The sequence below is a fragment of the Chrysochloris asiatica genome, unplaced genomic scaffold (genome assembly GCF_000296735.1).
Source record: "Chrysochloris asiatica unplaced genomic scaffold, ChrAsi1.0 scaffold00009, whole genome shotgun sequence".
NCBI lineage: Eukaryota > Metazoa > Chordata > Mammalia > Afrosoricida > Chrysochloridae > Chrysochloris > Chrysochloris asiatica.
In genome coordinates, this window is record NW_006408527.1 from 26,636,317 (window position 1) to 26,657,274 (window position 20,958).

The window sequence follows — 20,958 nt, forward strand, 5'->3', positions numbered from 1 at the left end:
CTCTCCTCTTACTCATCTCATGTGCGAGATGACTACCGAAGCAACTCACAGAAAACAGTGGTGTATTCGTGGCTCGTAACTCAGCCTAAAACATTCAGTAAGTGAATACAGAAGTTTGTTGGCAGATGGACAAAGTGTATTGAAAAGACTCCTTCTCTCCCTTCCTTTCTATTAAATGAAAGTCATCGACTGTTTTCTAAAATTGAAACCCCAAATCAGTTTTAAATATTTTGGAGAATCTTTGAACAAATGTATGTTTACTTTTATAAGTAATAGGAACCTGGGAATACTCAAGATGGCCAGGAAGCTGCAGGAACACTGTCTTTCCTAGCATACGTTTTGAAAAATTATCTCTCATTTCCATATCTTTCAAAATCTATAGACTGAGCTGATGTCTAATATGTCTCCTCCACTGACTCAAAGATAGCATAGTTTGGAGATTAGTTTCTGAAACTACTTTCTCTCCTCTTACTCATCTCATGTGCGAGATGACTACCGAAGCAACTCACAGAAAACAGTGGTGTATTCATGGCTCGTAACTCAGCCTAAAACATTTAGTAAGTGAATACAGAAGTTTGTTGGCAGATGGACAAAGTGTATTGAAAAGCAAGGATATTGTATCGAAAAATGATAAATTTTTCTTTTCTAAAAGTTTATTATAGTAAGTTCGACATCCAGGATGCAAATAACTTTTGACTCACCCTCATACAAGGTAGCCAAGGTAAGAGAGAGAAACAGTTACAAAGAAAAAAATGTAAACCACGAATTTGATTGCATTCTTATGAGGCTGTTGTTAAGTGCCATTGAATCAGTTCTGACTCATAACAGCCCCATATAGGGTTTCGGAGGAGTGGAATATAAATGTAAAAAATCTCCAAAAAGAATTTTTAGCTAATAGAATTCAACAGCAGATCAAAAAAATAAGTAATAATTCATCATGAACACGTGGGATACATATCATGTATGCAGACAGTTCAATATTACAAAATCAAGCAAGATCATCTACCACATAAATAAAACAAAAGAAGCACATGATCATCTCAATTACCATAGAAAAGGCATTTGACAAAACCCAACTCCCAAAAAGGGACTGGAGGAACTCAAGATTATGACTCTTGACCTTTCGTGTCTGAAACAGAACTCACCCTTGCCACCTAACTTTCAGTCAAGCAGTAGACAGGTATGTAGGGGGGACAACAACACTAGGAAGGTATGCTCACCAGGAATTATCAATCATTCAAGATGTAAAGGTCAACATTTACCTAAGGACAAAGTTGAGAAGGGATGGGATAGAGAGTGGAATGGAATTAGGAACCAGAGAGAGGATGTGGAGTAACTGTTATTGCATGGAGAGGATTGCAATCATTGAGAGGAAAAAAAAAAACTGTATAATTTGTTGAATTTAAAACTGATGAACTTGTCTGTAAACCTTCATTCAATTCACAATAAAAAGTTAAAAATATTTATATACAACTCTCATTCCTGATAAAAACTGACAAAATGCGAATAGAATGGTCATACCTCAACATAATAAAGAGCATTCATACAAAACCAACAGTCAACATTATTCTCAATGGTGAGAGACTGGAAGCATTCCTCTTGAGAACAGGACCTAGACAAGGATGCTCTTTATCACCATTCTGAATCAACATTGTATTGTAAGTCTTAGCTAGAGCAATAAGAAAAGAAATAGCAAACAGAAAGGACCAAATTTTTGTGGAGAAAATGAAACCCTTATACACTGTTGATGGGAATGTGAAATTATACAACCACTTTCTTAGATAGCTAGCACTAGAGATCCAGCAATCCCACATCTAAGTACATACTATAAAGATAAAAGAGCTATGAAATGAATAAACATATCTACATTTATTTTTTCTTTATTAAGGCATTGCAGCATTATTCAAAATAGCAAAAAGATTGAAACATGGTGTCTACCAGTGGACAAATGTATAAACAAACTCTGGAACATACATACCATGGAATATTAGGAAATGATAAAGAGTAACAAATCTGGCATTCTTACAATATGTATGAATTTGAGGGACATCATACTGAGTGAACTAAGTCAATCACAAGAGGACAACTATTATAAAAACAAAGACAGCAACAAGAAAAGGTTTACACACAAGAAAACAAATACTTGATGGTTATTAGGGATGGGAGGGAGAGGGAGGGAAGATTACTAATTATATAAAAGACATGCATTAATAATGAAGGAAAAGGCAATACACAATATGGATGAGTGGCACAACATGACCAAGGCACAGAAAGACATTGAAAGGAAAACAAGAATACAGAACAACTAAGGAAAGGGGCCCTGATGGTACAGTGGCTTAAGCATTGAGATGCTAACCATAAGGTAAGCAGTTCCAACCCAGCAGCTGTTCCATGAGAGAAAGAGGAACCTGCCTGATGCCATAAAGATTCACAGTTTTGAAGACCTATGGAGCAGTTTTACATATCCCTATGACTGCAACGCCGTTTGAACTGCAAGGTTGGCAGCTCAAGTTCACCAGCTGCTCCTCAGAAACCCTGTATAGGGTTGCTATGGATCAGACTTGACTTGACAGCACTTAACAACAACAGTGTCGGGTCTCTATGAAGGAACTGACTCCAAAGCAGTGGTAGGTAGGATTATTACTATAACAGATAATCCTTCAAAAATAGTATTAACATTAATAGTAAGAAGTATGGGAGCGTGTAAAGGAACACACTGTGTTAGATATAGGTTTGGTTGTGGATATTTCTATTTACATAACTGTAGGGACTGCATGGATATTGTGTAAACAATATAAAACACAAAGGGCACAGTCATGGAAATCTCTCAGATATAAGTAAACACCTTGAGGAATGAAGTTCCTAGGGTGAAAGGTGAAAGATCATAGACTCAGGGATATCTACATCAATTGGCACAATATAGTTCATAAAGACAGTGTTTGATGAGTAGTGTCTGGGCTCTTAAAAACTTGGGAGCAATCATCTAAGATACAACCATTTGTCTCTTCCCATTTGGTGCAAATGAAAGTGAAAAAAATAAACAACTCAAGGAAGTAATTAATCCAAAGGACTAATGGAACACCAGAAGAATTAGATGGCTCCTGGCTACCACTGCTGGCTATTTTGACTGTGATCACAAGGATCATGAAGGGTCCCAGATGGATTGAGAGAAAAATGTTCTGGCAGTTAAGGTTTTGTGTCAACTTGGCTGGACCATAATTCTCATTGGTTTAGCAGTAATCACCCATGACAACTTCGAAAGCTGGACAGTGAATATGGAAGACCGTAGAATAATTGATGCCTTTGAATTATGGTGTTGGAGGAGAATACTAAAAGTGCCAGGGGCTGCCAAAAGAACCAATAGATCTGTTTTGGAAGAAGTGCAGCCAGAGTGCTCCTTGGAGAGCAACATGGCCAAACTTCATCTCTCATATTTGGACATATTGTCAGGAGGGACCAGTCACTGGAGAAGGATATCATCTTTGGTAAGATGGAGGGTCAGAGAAAAAGAGGAAGACCCCCAACAAGATGGATTGGCCAAGTGGCAGCATCGATGGACTCAAGTGTGGCAATAGTAGTGAGGTTGGCGCAGGATTGGACATTGTTTCGTTCTGCTGTGCATGGGGTCACTATGAGTCGGTTCCGATTCGATGACACCTGGCAACAACAATCACCCATGATGATGAAATCTAATGCAATGTAATCATACCCATGATGTGATCTGATGTAATCAGCTCTTATCTAAGGCAATTATCCTATGTATTGAAAATCCTCAATTCTATGATGTTAATGAGTCCTGATACAATCTACAGAATTATTATGTATTTTTTTGTGCCAATCTCTTTTGAGATATAAAAGAGATTAAACAAGCAAGCAAAGCTCAGGAATCTACTGACACCAAGAAAGAAGAACTGGGAGTGGAGCACATATTTGGGACCTGCACTGTGAAATTGTGATGCGAAAGTACGTGGAGATCTTCCAGGAATGCTGGGCTACAGATGCTGGAAGGAGACAAGGATCTCTCTCCAGAGCTGCTGCTCTGAATTAGGGTTCCTTGCCTACAAAAAGGAGAGAATAAATTTCTGTTTGCTAAAGGCATCCACTTATAGTATTTCAGTTATAGTAACACTAGGTAACTAAGACTAATTTAGAACAACAACAAAAAAAAAAACTAAATTCACACACACAAAAAAGGATCAGACTGGTGTGACAGAGACTGAAGAAAATGTAAAGACTATGGTCCTAAGACACCTTCATGTGCTAGAAATGAAGTCATTCCTGTAGATTACATTTCAGCTAAATAATAGACAGGACCATAAAATAAACACTAACTCTCAAAAGGAATGTGTTTCTTAGAACAATCAATTATACGAGATCAACATTTGACCAAAAGGACAACATTTGACCAAAAGAAAGATGAGAAAGCAAGAAGAGATAGAAAATCCAGATGAAAAGAATTGTGGAACCCATGGAGAAAAATGAAGACTGTTGGCACATTGTGGGGGAATGTAGCCAATGTCATATAATGCTGTATGTACAAACTTTATGTAGAGAGAAAATTAATTTTCCCTGTAAACTTTTACCTAAAACACAATAAAAAAATTTTTTTAAGGTAATAGAGACAAAATATACCCGCTGGTTTTAGTAAGGGGTGTCATTTGAGGGGTAGGTAATCTGTGAGCTGAGAAGTAGGACTGGAGAGGGAAAACATGAGTGATAACCAGAATCCAACAAGGGACTCTGGAGGCCAACAACTGAATGAATGTGGTAAGAATGAACAAGTAGAAGTGTGTGACAGAAAGATAAAAGAGACATTGGTATATAGATCAAGAAAGCAATTCAACAGTGGAGAAAGGTATTGTATAACAGTATGATAGAAAGTCTCAAGTACAAACCTGAGGTCCACTGTTCAGGTCTGTCAGCATAACAATAACTTTAATTTTTCTTTGGAATATCATCTGCCAAAAGTCACCAATGGTCTCTTTCAGTGGTCCCTGAGCAGCAATCATCATTTCAGTTTTCCAGTAACTCTTCAAAATAATAATAATGAGACTTTCTGTTATTATTGTTAACTGAAGAGAGAGCAGTAGATTCTTAAGACAGCCATTTGGAAAGATAGTCACTTAGTTTGATATCAATGCTGTTACATAAAAATATTAAGATTCGTAGGTCCAAGAAACAATGTTTTATACAAAATACTTCTTCAGTTAGTGATAGTCCCTAGCTAATAAGGGGTAATCAAGATAAGAAATTTGGAAATCTAACAAGTGTTCCTTCCAAAAATAATTACTTTAAAAAAGTTTAGCGTAATTGTAAAGAGGAGTTACTTAAGCATTTCAAGTTTTCTTCATCGTGTCCCTGGTTTAATCTTTATAATTCTTATAATAGTTTCATAATGAAAAATTAAATAATATTCTATGAATGTGTCATTTAGATAAATTTAGAAAATCTATCAATCCAACACCATGTATATGCAGTGTTTATTGACTGAATAAAGGGTCTATGATTGAAGCCTCACTTTATTAAAAGAAAAAAACAAGTATGTGACACAGATCTACTTAATAATTCAGAAAATCTGAATGAAAAGCTTTGACCTAAACAATGTTAAGTGTAGAAATTTGGATTTGCCTACAATTTAGATGCTTAGCTATAAAATTTTCAAATATGTATATTTCCTCAAATCTTATTTTTTTAATTAATAAGGTTATAAACATATGCCATAAGATATAACCAGTGGATTGTCCTATTTTAGATCAATTCATTAGGTTCTAACATCTTTTAGTCTTTTAATAAGTTAAAATACAATATTTTCAAAATTGAGCAAGACTTTCAAGAATTAGTCAATGTATATATAGCCAGTGTTAGTGCATCCTCTTCTATACACACCTTAATGACTAGCCATAAATACACAGGAGTCCTTGTGTGGCACTTAGGGTAAGCATGGGACTGCTAACCACAAGGTCAGTAGAGCAACAACAACAATTTTTAAAAGGTCTTGGACCTAGGAAACTCAAGTACCTACCACTATAAAAGATGCATTGATGTACTTGCTGGTTTCCTCTGAGTCGCTCTCATCTTCAGATGATTCATCTGACTCCTGCTCACTTTCTTTGCTCATTTCCAGTTCATGTTTAAGTGGCACTCTGTTAAAGTCATCTACATAAAGCAAATTAGGAATAAGTCTTACTATTAAAATGTTAAAGCTCTGCTTGATTGTCATATGCAAATTAAAGGGAAGAAAGTAATTAAGAAGTGACAGATTACATTATATTGATCTGTCGATTGACTGATCTATGTGAAATGACACCTTACATAAAAGTCAGTACTCACTGATTAACAAAATAGATATATTTTTAATCTAAGAGAGGGAAAGCCCCTCAAGTGGTTTAGAAAAAGAAACACAATTGTTGAAAGACAAATATCTATGAATGATGTGTCATATGATCAGCCAACCTTCGATATATGTATACCTTAGTTTCTCAGGAAATATTATCATCCTATTTGATATATATATATATATATATATATGGAGCTCTGGTAGCGTAGTGGTTATGAATCGGGCTGCGAACCTTAAGGTCAGCGGTTCGAAACTACCAGCTGCTCCGCGGGAGAAAGATGAGGTTTTCTACTCCCGTAAAGATTTACAACACCCTCGGAAACCCTGTACAGGGTCGCTATGGGTCGGACCCGACTCGATGGCACTCAACAACAACAACAACAACAATATATATATATATATATTTCTTTCTTTAAATCCTAGCTTAGCATTTAATTTTTTTGAGTTGTAGCCTATAACATTACATTGACAGCCTTAGTTAAAGAGGGGTCTCAGATGAATTATTATTTATTCTAGAAAATTATTTAGTCCATAATTTCTGGCAGCTTAATTTTAAAAGTATTATAACCTGCCCAAATTATATAACTAACTGCATCCCCATCAATCCCATATTGTAAAACAAACTCATAAGGAATTTTTCATAAATTAAGTAGGTTATCCATTCATTGATCTAATTTGATTTGCTTGCTTGATTAGCTTGGGCTAAGTTTTTTTATGTTAGTTCTACTGTATATTTGTACTGATAATTCTACCAAGTGTGGTCCTGTAAGCTTGATTAAAGAGTAGAATTAAGTCTTCAGAACTGCATATTTTGATCTGTTAAATTTCAATTATTACTTTTTTTTAAAAGTATCTATACAAGACTAAAGGGTCAACAGATACTTTAAAGCATAAATGAGAAGTTTGTGGGGAAGAGAGATTATTAATGGAAATTAAAAAAATAACAAGAATGTTGATGCAATATTAAAAATCTAATCAATGTCACTGATCATTAGGTTTAGAAATGGTAGAATGTGGGGAATGTGGGTGTGTTTAGCTGTGCATATTTCCACCAAAAAACAACAATAATAAAACAAAAAATCTAAAGAAAATTTAATGAATGACAGTTTGAACCAATTTTTATACCCCCCGATGTAAAATTAAAAAACAAAACAATAAACATCAAGAGAACAAAAGCATGTAACGTTTTGTATTTGTCAATTAACGTAAACAGCTAAAATAAACTAAAATGAGAGAGAACTGATAAAGAACACTGAGTATTTTTTTCTCCCAGCTATACAAATTTCATCTTTCTGGTAAACCATTTTGAAATAATTAGTATAAGAAGGAAAAAGACAAACACTCAATACAGACTATTCACAACTCTAAAATGTCTTGTAATGGTTGGAGTTCAAAATATTTGCTTTAAATAAAATTGAAATAGTCTGTTAACCTCTCCGGTTCTGTCAACTGAATATTGAAAAAAAAAAAAAAAGATTTTTTCCATTGTATTAAACAAATCAAAAAAAGGGCTTAACTTAATCTGATGTAAAATGAATTAAAATACATACATGGAATGACATTGGAACTCCTGTTTTTAGTTTTATTTACTTCTTGATTCCCAATGTGCTGTGTCCTCCAACTCCTATATGAAGGAAGCCTCTAAGGAAAAAAAAAGAATGAAAAAGTCCTTTAAAATTTCTAAACATTGATTTACTATTGTGACATATCATTCTCCCTAGAGAAAAGAACAAACCTTCTGTCAAGTTTTGTGAAATTTGCATGCACTCCTTATATTGTTATTGTTAGGTGCCATGAAGTCCATACCAACTCAGCAACCTTATGCACAACACTGTCTGGTCCTGCAACAACCTCACAATCGTTGCTACACTTGAGCCCATTGCTGCTGCCACTGTGTCAATCTATCTAGTTGGGAGTCTTCCTTTTTTTCACTGATCCTCCACTTTACCAAGTATGATGTACTTCTCCTGGGACTGGTCCCTACTGATATGTCTGAAGTATGAGAAAGTCTGACCCTCATGAATTCTAAGGAGCATTCTGTACTTCTTCCAATACAGATTGGTTTGACTTTGCAGTCTGACACATTAGCCCACAATGCTACAACAGGACTCCTTCACATATATATCGCTACTGTAAAATTATGTCTTGGATCAAGTACACCTTAGTCCTCAGACTGATGATATCTTTGCTCTTGAACACTTGAAAGAGGTCTTGTAAGTAGATTTGCCTAATGCGATACATCGTTTGATTTCGTATCTGCAGCTTGCATGAATGTTGATGGTTGATCCCAGCATAATGAAGTCTTGGACAACTTCACTCTTTTCTTCATTTATCTTGATGTTATTTATTACTCCAGTGATAAGGACTTTTGTTTTCTTTACATTGAGATGCAACCCATACCGAAAGCTGTGGTCTTTGATCTTCATCTGTGTTTTTAAATCCTCTTCACTTTCAGCAAGCAAGGTTGTATTATTTGCATATAGCAAGTTGTTAATGAGTCTTCCTCCAACTCCAAGCCATGTTTTTCTTAATATAATTCAGCTTCTCAAATTATTTGCACAGCATACAGATAGAGTAAGTATGATGAAAGAATACAACCCTAGAACACACTTTTCCTAATTTCAAACCTTTCAGTGTTCCCTTGTTCTGTTCTAACAGCTGCCTCTTGGTCTATGTACAGGTTCCTTATAAGGATAATTAAGTGTTCTGGAATACTCGTTGTCTGCAATGTTGTCCATAGGCTTATCGTGATCCACACAATCGAAAGCCAATGAATAGTAACTAAAACACACATTCTTTAACAGCTTCTTATCTTTGTTAAGAGGTCATCAAACCCCTTAATACAGCAAAAAGCCCTTAGAGATACGCTCCTGACTACTTCTCCAGCTTTATGCCCTCTTTGTTGTTAAGTGCCATCAATTCATTTCTAACTCATAGTGACCCTGCATAGGGTTTTCAAGGAGTGACTGGTGGGTTTGAATCATGGACTTTGTAGATAGCAATCCAGTGTTTATCCTACAGCACCATATCAGGACTCATTCCCTCTTGTTGTTGTTGTTGTTAAGTGCTGTTGACTCATAGCAACCCTGTATAGGGTTTCTGATGAAAAGGCTGGTGAGCTTGAACTGTTAAACTTGCGGTTCAAACTGACTCTGTTGTCCAATTCATACACCCACAGCTCCACACCAGGACTGAGCTACACAGTCCTTACATATGTCAAACTTGAACTAAGCCAAGTCCCTCCATTCTTAGAAAGCATCAAGTTATTTATTAACTTTTAGGTATCTATGTGACAAGTATTTTGTCTTGGCTTTCTGTGTGTGTGTGTGTGTGTTTCCTGCCTCTTTCTCCTTTTGCCACTCTGCTAATTTCTACTTACCCTTTAGGTATCAATCTAGTGTCACTTTGTTCTAGAAGACCTTCGTGCCAGCAAACCTTCCTTTCCACTAGTCCCTAAATAAATATTTGTCAAGCAGATAAATAACCTAAACAGAAAGAGGTCATCATACACAATATATACAAGTCAGTAACATGTTTATGTAAAGAAAACAAACACACAGTTGCTGTCGAGTCAATTCTGACTCCTGGTAATGCATGTGTATCTGAGTAGAATCGTGCTTGGTAACATTTTCAATGACTGTGACCTTTCAGAATTAGATTACAAATCCTTTCCTTTATGAGACTCTGGGTAGTCCTCACTTGGAGATGTCAGGTATCAAGCTCTGGATCCCCAATCTCAATTAGTTTTAGACTTAGTTAACTGTGTGCTCCTCTTGAGATGGTCATCATTCTTGACTACTTCAGCACTGAGAAAAATGACCTATCCAATATTCCAGTTTTATAGTTTCTTCACCTTCCATGACTTTTCCCTCCACTCTTCAGCTTTTCGTCATTTTACTTTTTTAAAGAGTTGTTTCTGAAAAATTGCATCACCTTTAAAAATCATGATTTCAACTCCCTGTCATTGACAAGTATCCCCTAGTTTTTGCAATCATTTACTATAGTACCCTAGTAATCTGTAATTCTGTCAAATCTCCCATTACGTTGCCCATACTACTTCCTCTATGCACTCTGTTCTTCATATCACCAATTCATTTGTTACTATCCATCACTATAATTTGAGAAAAAGATAAGACTTCCTACTCCTGTGAAAAGGAGCTCTGGTAGCGTAGTGGTTACGAATCGGGCTGCGAACCTTAAGGTCAGCAGTTCGAAACTACCAGCTGCGCTCTGGGAAAAAGATGAGGCTTTCTGCTCCCGTAAAGATTTACAGCCTCAGAAACCCTGTTCAGGGTCGCTATGAGTCAGAACCAACTCGACGGCACTTAACAACAACAACTCCTGTAAAGGCACTTAACAATTTTTTAAGCCTACCCAGTGCCTTTTCATCCTTCCAATATAGTACAGGTTTCTGATTGGTTGTGTTACTTGGTGACTGCATGCTTAATCCCCCCTTCCCCCATCTCAGTTTCACTTTGATTCTAAACATCTGATTAAAAGCATATTCCTGGTCTTGTTCTGCAACTTCTGAATCAACCAGTTTGGTAGCTTGCACAAAGGCTCTGTAAATTGAAAATCAGAGGTGGAAAAGGAAAAGTTACAAAACTTCAAAAATAGCTGAACAATTTGGCAATAGCTATGTCAACTGTATTGAAGTCATTGTGAACTATATCTTATGCTGGCTTTCAGAGTAATTGCCTAATAAATAGGTTAGGACACATTTATTCTTTACGTTCTGTCTATCAGCTCCAGCCAGTTCAACTTCCTAAGCAGTCATAAACTCCTCTAATTATTTCCTTTACAAAATGAAACCAGATGCAGTGTTTAAAGGTGAGATACAACATTGCCTTTGGCAGGCCAATTTTGTGGCTATAGACTATTATTTTGACATTTTATTTTATACCAGCTTAATGAGGAATGGTTTAAAGTGCTGGCTATAGAATTAGATTCCTGGATTCAGTCTCCAATATAATAGTTCTGTCATTTCAGGCATTTCTCTTAAATTCCCCATTGTTTAGTTTCCTCATCTGGGCCTCATTGGATATGTTTAGGCCCAAATTCAAGAGCTATATCAGGTATCTAGTACAATACCTGAAAGACAGACAAAACTCAATGAAAGGTAACTGTTTTTATTATTGTTTTTGATGTTAGCACCTGGAATTCAGCTTCTAGTGGAGACGGCTCACTGGGGGGATCTCTTTTCTTCATGTTATTTAGATATGGATGCAGTTCCGACAAGCTCACTTCTGTCTCCCCAAACTGGTTGTATTCCACCAAGGCCTGGTGAATCAAGATGTACTGTGCCTAGAATTTCAAAGAAAAATATAAATAACTTATAAACCACAATTAAATAAAATATATATTCTTATCTTTTTTTTTTTTTTTCATATTTGAAAGCTATATGGCTAAAGAGAACTGACATCCACAACATTGAAATAGTCTGCAGTTGACTCTCAGAGTTCTCTGGAATATGAAGAAATCTTACTTCAGACATTTTCAGAAAAAAACACCTTAGTCATCTACTGGCTGCTGTAGTTTTTATTTCAATCCTAATAATTAAAAATACATTTGATGACTTTTTTTTCTTATTGAGTCAGTAAATTACATGACTGATGTATGAAATTATAGTGCATCTCAGTATATGTGAAAACAAAAAGAAAACTGATACTACTTAGAATATATATTCTAAAATAGTATTCCAGGATATCTAAGAGAACTTATTTAAATAGAAAAGAATACAGAAAACCAAGATTCAAAAATCCTTAACTTTTTATTATATTCACATTCAGTATTTTTTTTAATAAGCCCATTTCTGATAGTTAAACTTCTTTAACCAACATCTCTACCCACTAAATTTGGTGATATATTTGGTCCATTCTATTTTCGTTCTTCACAATGGAAATAGTATTTTTCTCTAACAACAATATGTTTCATATTTCTACATTAACATTTATTTATTCATAAGCATTGCACAAGGGTAATTTTAAAAAGTTGTTTTTGCTACTGGGGTTCCAGTTCATATATGCACTGGTTTATTTCAAACAAAATATGTTAAAACATCTTTCTGGGATCAGTGAATGGCTGGCTCAGACAGGTTCTCCCAGTCTTAATTTACTTATGTTGCTGTTATTAAGCGCCATCGAGTCAATTTCAACCCATAGCATCCCTGTATAACATTTCCAAGGAGCAGCTGGTGAACTTGAACCACCAACCTTGCAGTTCAAATGGCTTTGTAGTCTGGCACATTAGCCCACAGAGACACACCAGTTATAGTGCCTTCAAAACAAAGTTTCAATCAAAACAGTGGCTTCTAAGGGGATCTGTTGGGACAGTTAGGTTCAAGACAAAGAGGTCAGTTTAGAAGTTCTGGCAATTGTAAATGGGGCTCTAAAGGAGCAATCTTGATAGATTTTTATCAATGGACACAGGATGATCATGGGGGCTTAGTATGAAGAAGTTTTAAGAAATTTAAAACTGCATTGGTGAGGAAACGGCCAGAAAAGTTACACCAAGGAATATTTTTTCATCATGACAATGCACCTGCTCATTTTTTGAGGATAGCAAAGGCTGCCCCATATGAGAATTTTGTTATGAGACTTACCCTAGCCACCCTACAGCCTTGATCTTGTCCTTTCAGATTTCTTTTTGTTCCTCCAACTCAGAGAGTATTTAAAAGGAACATGATTTGAGTTCCTAAAAGATGCCCAAACTGCTACTTTGGTGTAGTATTAATGAAGAGCACAGAATTCTTTTGGGACTGGTTAGAGATGGAAACACTACCTTCAGAAGTGTATGTACCTAGATGGAGGATATGTTGAGAAATAGCAGCTTCACATTTTGATATTTTGTTTAATAAAGCTTTTTATTATTTTTCAGCAATACTTTTTACTTGTTGTTAAATGCTGTGACATTGGTTCTGATTCATAAACACCCTGTATGGGGTTTCCGAGGTGTGGCTTGTGAGTTTGAGTCACTGACCTTGAGGTAGAGTTTTTATCCTACTTACCCTAGTATAATTCACATTTTCTAAACAATGAAATAAGTGGTATCCTGTGTGCTTTATTCGACACCTTTATTTACTCATTGTTTTCATATCTGTCCACATAGACATAGACCTAGTTTATTTCTCTGTCAACTGCTACATCGTATTCATTGTTCAGAAAGATCAGATGTCTATATTTTGTTTACCCATTCTCCTAGGATGTTTTGTTATTCAAACTATGTTGGAATGCAGTGAACATTCTCATAAATGCTACAAGCTACACATTTGAAAGTACTTCCTTTGGTACATACATACATGTGGAATGGGTGGACCAAGTTTGAGCATTTTCAATAATAAGCCCCACTCACAATTACAAAATACATGCCATTTACCAGGAAATGTCCTAAGTACTTTATTTGTATTACTTTATGTGTCATAACTCCCCTCTGATGTAAATATCATTATCTCTGTTTTACAGATAGCTTAACTGAGGCACAGAAAGATTGTTTTATAAGATGCCACCAAATTGCTTTCTAAATTAGGTGTTCCAATTCACAATTCCATTGTCTATATGGGAGTAGTTATTTCTCCATATCTATATATCAGAATTTATTGTTATCAAAAATGTTCCTATTTGATGTGTGCAAGTGGTATTTAATTCCTTTTATTGTAGTAAAAAATGTATATAACAAAACATTGGCAAATTCAACAATATTCACATTTATAATTCAGTTACACTGATTATATTCATAATGTTGCACAACCATTATCACTATTCATCCCCATTTATTTTACCACCATTAACAGAATCGCAAATAAGGAAAATGTTGGTTGTGATTTTCTGTTGGGAAATAACAGCACTGATTAAGAATAGTAATTACAGACTAATCAATAAGCAGTAACTCCCCTCTCTCACTCCCACCTCTGATAACTGCTAATAAATTTGCTCTCTTATACATTTGCCTACTTTATTTATGTAGTATCACATAGCATTTGTACTGTTGTGACTAACTTATCATAGACAATGTTTCCAAGGTTCTTCCATAATTGTGGCATGGATCAAAACATAATTTCTCATTATGGTTTAGGAGTAATCCATTGTGTGTATCTTCCATGTTTTCTTTATTCATTCATCTGCTAATGTACATTTAGGTAGTTTCTACCTTTTGGCTATTATAAATAATACTGTAATGAACACTAGTGTACAGGCTCTTGTCTGTGTTCCTGCTTTCAATTCCTTTAAATATATATCCCCAGGTTATGATTATTGGTCACATGGTAGTTCTACATTCAAATTTTTTTAAAGAAACACCTAATGGTGCTATCTCATTATTTTTAAATGATTTCTTCCATAGTATTTACAGATACTAACATGAAATGAAGGAGTTCTGGTAGCGTAGTGGTTATGAATCGGGCTGCTAACCTCAGGCTTGGCAGGTCAAAATTACCAGTGGTTCCGCGGGAGAAAGATGAGGTGGTCTGCTCCCGTAAAGATTTACAGCCTCAGAAACCTTTTGTAGGGTCACTATGAGTCGGAACCGACTCCACAGTACTTAACAACATCAACAACAATGTGAAATGATCATAATTGACTGGTGGTCTACTAGAGGTTTTTCTGAAATTAAAGGAAAACCATCATAACCCATTGGTTGAAGTTGTGAGGATGTGAGTTACTTTTAAGACCACTATTACTACCATGAATTGATTCATTGCAGAAAACAAAGATGAAAAGACAGTACCTCCACTTGAACCATCAGGCATCTCTGACGGCGTAGCTTGACTACGTAACCATAAATGTCCACTTTGTTCTCTGCCTCCAGGCCCTCGAGCATGGCATCGATTCCAATATAGGTGCCTGTGCGTCCGACCCCAGCACTGACAAAAACAAATCAATACAACAGTGAAGGGGCACCATCACGACAGGCAAAAGAAACAGGAAAGCAGTGAAGGAAGAAGGAAAGAAAACTATTTTAAGTATCTCCTTATATAGATTGTCAGTCAAATAGTAATTTCCCCTGAGGAGAATGTCCCTCAGCAGCCTAAGGCAGAAAGATCTAAACAGATGGAAGCAGGCCCCTAGAGCACTTTACCTGCAGTGTACGAGAATGGGACCACTGAAGAAGTTGCTGAACGCATTCACTCTCCTTCGAAGTTTGAGGAGCAGGTGAGGATCATCAGGCACCCCATGGTCCGGCCAGCTGGTGAACTGAATGTGAGTCACCTCTCTGCCAGGTGATTTTTCTTTTTTCTAGTCAAAATACAGTGTTTCTTTTGAGATTATTCCTTTGTTTTATTTTTTACAAAACAAAATGCCTGGCATAACTGCCAAAATGCAGCTCATGCAAAGATAAATTCACCAAAGAGAAATAAATTCCTCAGGCATCTGTAATCTTTTTCAACCATAATGGTATTTTCCTTTCCAATTAATAATCAGTAGTTGAAATATCATGCAGGATTGGCATGCAAGAGATATGTTTAGCTGAAATTTCTAGGAATTTCCATGATACCAATTTAAAAAAACAAAACAAACAAGTAAACTTAGTAGGGTGGGAGTGCACAGGACTGTGTATGTGTGGGTGTGTGATGAGAAAGAAAAGCTATCAAGTAAAAGGTCATTCTCAAGGCCAGAAAACATGTGAAGAGCGTCTCATTATTTGGCTAATGCTCATCTCTTTAACTCAGATTAGAGTTATCTCTATCAGAATGTGAAGAAAGAATTTGAGGAAACTCGGTCACAGATTATAGCTCATTTTGTTCTAGTTTCACCAGAAGATGCACAAATCTTAATTCTCAGACCAGGGATGAAGAAGAGCCACCTACCTACATTTGGATGACAGGCGAAATAAAACAGTATTAAAGAAAATTAATAAAAAGGGGGAAAAGTTAGTTGTATTTTTTTTATAGGAAATAAGTGGGTGGGTTAATAGCAGTCTCAGACTAATCAACGTATCGATGAACATCAGCCTCAACATAGCCTCCCAGGTCTGTGAATTGAGGTCTGTCATGGCCTTAGACAAACACCTGTTTTGCCATGGAACATTGTTGAGATTATTCCACAGCCCCGCCATGGATACAATAGTTAGTAATCCATAGGAGTCTTAAAATCCCTTAGGAGAAATAGAAACGAAGTGGGTACTTTTCCATAAAGAAGGCTTATCTGGACTGTATAGAAACAAAATTTAGAAAGCCCTCCAACTAGAATTTATACAAATTTTAAATCCCTTCTATGAAAGCCTCCATTTTAACTATTACTTAAGGTCACATGGGCATTGTTCTTTTCTGAGCTAAACGTATCTCTACTACATAGTTTTGTCTTCATACTTCTTAAAACCTGAAAAAACTAAGCCCATTGCCTTCAAGTCAATTTAGACTCATGGCAGCCCCACACATCAGAGTAGACCTGAGCAAAATAGTTGATCTTTATGGAAGCAAAGAATGCCAGATCTTTCTTCCACCTTCCCACTGGGTTTGTTGCAACCACTAACATTTTTTTTATTAGTTGATCACAAGCCACTGTATAAATTAGGTTCGTTATGCAACTTGTATAAATAGTCTTTCAATACAAAAAAATTGGTATTAAACTCATTGAAAAGAATGACCACTTATTCATTAATTCAATCATTTGTTCAACAAATCTAATGACATCTTATACTTTCTTTATATATCAAGGGTCAGAGACTAATAACTATTTTTAATTTTAACTCAGAAAATCTCTTATTTGATCAAAGGCTTAATATGACCCTGTGTGCTTATTCTTTTTCTGATTTAATTGTTTCTCCTGAAGGTCATTAAAAATAATTTTGATAAATTTTAATGTCTCCATTACTGTATTTTTAGAAAAACCATACCAAAACAAAATTATGTCATTAACTCACGTGTGTAATGTTCAATTTCTGAATAATATAATCCGGGCATATCTTGTGCTCCTTGATCTTTACAATTACATCTCCATAAGTTTTGGTGCCCTGTTCCATTGATGGCCAGTATTCTGCACACTTGTTCTGCATTTTAAAACAGCATTAATGATTCTAGTTTTCCACCAAAAGAAATCTCATTAAATATTCTTTTCAACAAACAAAACTTCATTCATCTAAAACTCTCAAAACATTCATGTATTGTCTTTTATTTACAAATACACCTTAAGCTAAATGCCTGAAATATATTCCATTTCCCAGTAATGTCTCTTGAAGGAATTCCTTTATACTGCTTAGCAGAAGTATGGTCTTCCCAGGCTTATTTTTACTGATGTTTTTCGGTGCCGTCAGGTGGTACCAACTCATAGTGACCCTATGTACAACAGAACAAAACTCTGTCCAATTCTGCACCAACTTCACAATTGTTAGTACATTTGAACCCATTGCTGCTGACACTGTGCCAGGCTTAGCTTCATGTTAAAGACCATGTATTAATGATCATTAAGAAGCAATAAATTATTTATGATTGGTTTCAGGGAGGAACCTTGGTGTAGCACTGTGGCTTAATGTGCTGGACTGACAAGCCAGGTAGAACTGCAAACTAGGCAGTTCAAGGTCACCAGCCATTCCTTGGAAATTCTATACAGGGTCACTGTGGTTTGGAACTGACTCAATGGCACTTACCAACAACAGTAAAGTCACATTGGTGTGGCACTGTAGAAAAAGCACTGGACCAAAAGGTGGGTGCGAACCTCAAGGTCAGCAGTTCAAACTCACCAGCTGCACCTCAGAAACCATATACAGAGTCATTAAGAGTCAGCACTGACTTGACGGCACTTAACAACAACAGTTACTATGTGTCTATCCATGGTTGGCTTGGTTTCAAGCATTCACAAGCTCTTGTGAAGTTTGTACCTATAACCCACAGCCAACAAGTTAATTCAGACTCATAGCAACCCTACATAGGGTTTCCCAGACTGTAAATCTTTATGGAAGCAGATAGTTTCATCGTTATCAGTGGAGTAGTTACAGGATTTGAACCACTGACCCTGTGGTTAGCAGCCCAACCCCTAACCCACAATACCTCCAGGGTTCTAACTGCCTATGTAAGAACTGAATTTAGAGCAAAACTGAAAAGAAATAGAGGTCAAAACAAGTCCAGCAATTAGGCATAAGCATTTAAATTTAATACATACATGTATTTAGATATGGTCGGAATCAACTTAATGGCACTTAACAACAACAACATTATATATATGTGTGTATCTATCTATCTATCTATCTATATACAATTGTATATGTATGTGTATATATATATATATGTTGTTGTTAAGTGCCGTCAAGTCGGTTCCGACCCATAGCGACCCTGTACAGGGTTTCCAAGGGTGTAAGTCTTTACGGGAGTAGAAAGCCTCATCTTTCTCCCGCGGAGCGGCTGGTAGTTTCGAACCGCTGACCTTAAGGTTCGCAGCCCGATTCGTAACCACTACGCTATACAATTTTACTACATTTTGAAAATTTTAAATCAAGTGTTACAATGACTAAGATAGAGAAGGATCTGTTTTTGTTGTGAAGCACATATATATGCTTTTTTAAAGGTTATGCAGCATTTTATTTTCCTGACCCCAGAAATAGCTCTATATTGGAGTCCTGGTGTGGTGCTATAGGATAAGCACTCCACAACAATGTCGGTTTGAACCACAGGTTGGTGGTTCAAATCCACCGTCACTCTTCAGAAACCCTATACAGGGTCTCTATGAATCCGACTCAACAGCACTTAGCAACATGAATCACTGGGGCCTTACTTACCCTGTTTCCCTCTTCACATCGAGTGACCATCACAATAACTGTGGCTTTCTGTTCCCAGATCATCCTCCAGAAATCATCAACAGTTTCATCTCGGGGTCCTAGGAAATTAACAAAAGCAAGTCAATAAGAAATGTTTCTTACAAATGGTATTAAGCATTAAAAAAAAAATGTCGACAATCAAATAAATTACCTTGTGCAGCAATGTATTTTCTAGGTTCTTTGAAACCCTGTTCAAAACACAAAGAGAAAGGTTTATCACTTACTGAACAGTAAAATTATTTTTAAACTGTGCAAAATTATAGGTCAACAGAGCTGCTTTAGATAAATAATTTCTTGTTTGTGCATTTTCCAGGGCATTTAAAGACTATAATGGGGGGTGTAATTAACATACAATCAAGCATGTGACTATGTTAATATGTTAGCATTTGCAAACTATATTCATAATGTTTGTATCATTACTACATACCTAAAACAAGTTTAAAATTTAGGCTTCATTTTTATCAGGAACATGCATCACTTTACAACAGCAACTCAGACATACTTATAAAAGGGGGCTTCAAAAAGTTTGTGGAAAAATTCTACTACCTATTAAATCCATTTTTCCACGAACTTTTAAAGCCCCTTGTATTTTATTCCTGCCACTGTTTATAGCACCAGCAGCCTCAATTTAATCTTTCCCACTATGTGGTACTATCAAATAAGCACTGGACTGCTAACCTCAAGGTTGGTTCAATTCCCCCCAGTTGCTCCCCAGAAACCTTATGTTGGTAGTGGTGTGCCGTGGAGTCAGTTCCGACCTTGTACAGGGTTTCCGAGGCTGTAAATGTTTATAGGAGCAGAAAGCCTCATCTTTCTCGCATGGAACATCTGGTAGTTTTGAACTGCTGATCTTGAGGTTAGCAACCCAATTCATAACAACTACACTATCAGAACTCCTTCAGAAACTCTACACAGGGTCATTATTAGTCGGAACTGACTCAACAGAACTTAACAGCTACAATTGTTTAGAGCATTATAAGCCACAATTTAATATTTCCTAATACCATGTGGCACTGTAGAATCAGCACCAGACTGCGAACCACAAGGTAAGTGGTTCAAACCCACCAGCCACTCTTCAAAAATCCTTTAAAGGGTCTCTATGAGATAAAACACAGGGTCTCTATGAGTCAAAACCAGTTCAACAGCATTTAATAACAATCACCACTATATAGTTATTTTTACTCAATGTTTCTCAATAAATCCCTCAAGACTAGTGCTGGAACATATTGCTTATTCTCTCAAACTTCCTCCTTTTTTTGTTGCCATTCCAGATAACAGATACAATGATTCTCATTCATTACTCAGAATGTCCTATGGTCAAAGAAACGGAGTACAGAGGCAGATGAGATTATGCTAACTTCTTCCTAACTTGCTTCATCCTCCTTAAATTCACCACAGCGATCAGAGATGCTCTACAGAGAGAAATAACCTTTACCATAGTAACTTCAGGATACAGTATAATTCATATGATCATTTATTCAATGGGCATTTATTGGATGATTTCAATATGTCAGGTCTCTATCTAAAGGCTGGGGACAGTGCATTACAGGAGCTCCCTGCTCTTCAGAGAAACATAAGTGTAACCAGGTACCATGCTTGTCAATCTATACTAAATATAAAAGAAAGATTTTTTTCTAGAGATTATCTATATATTTTTTAAAGTTTTTATTGTGAATTATGTGGGTTTACATGGTAGAACATCCGTTTTACATTCATCCTATTGTATTTCATTTCATTTCAATGATTACAATCCCCTCCATGTATCATTAAACAACCAGAGGGTAGACCCCACAGGTCTGCCTCCCCAGCAGTCAGCACACAGCCCCTTTCCCTCCCTGAGTCCAGTGTCCCCAGCTGCTCCATCTGTCCACATCATC

The 20,958-nt window shown here is 36.3% G+C and overlaps 1 protein-coding gene across 1 annotated transcript in view; it reads right to left on the reverse strand.

Annotated features, from left to right (window-relative positions):
- Positions 1-20,958, reverse strand: part of LOC102820943 (receptor-type tyrosine-protein phosphatase C-like) — a 183,555-nt gene that overhangs the window by 14,326 nt on the left and 148,271 nt on the right. The window contains exons 19-27 of the mRNA XM_006834229.1: positions 19,233-19,269; positions 19,043-19,140; positions 17,195-17,320; positions 15,410-15,567; positions 15,059-15,194; positions 11,492-11,641; positions 7,888-7,978; positions 6,023-6,156; positions 4,896-5,030 (exon numbers count right to left, since the gene is read on the reverse strand). Of these exons, the coding sequence (XP_006834292.1) occupies positions 4,896-5,030; positions 6,023-6,156; positions 7,888-7,978; positions 11,492-11,641; positions 15,059-15,194; positions 15,410-15,567; positions 17,195-17,320; positions 19,043-19,140; positions 19,233-19,269 (1,065 nt within the window). The remainder of the gene's footprint in view (positions 1-4,895; positions 5,031-6,022; positions 6,157-7,887; positions 7,979-11,491; positions 11,642-15,058; positions 15,195-15,409; positions 15,568-17,194; positions 17,321-19,042; positions 19,141-19,232; positions 19,270-20,958) is intronic.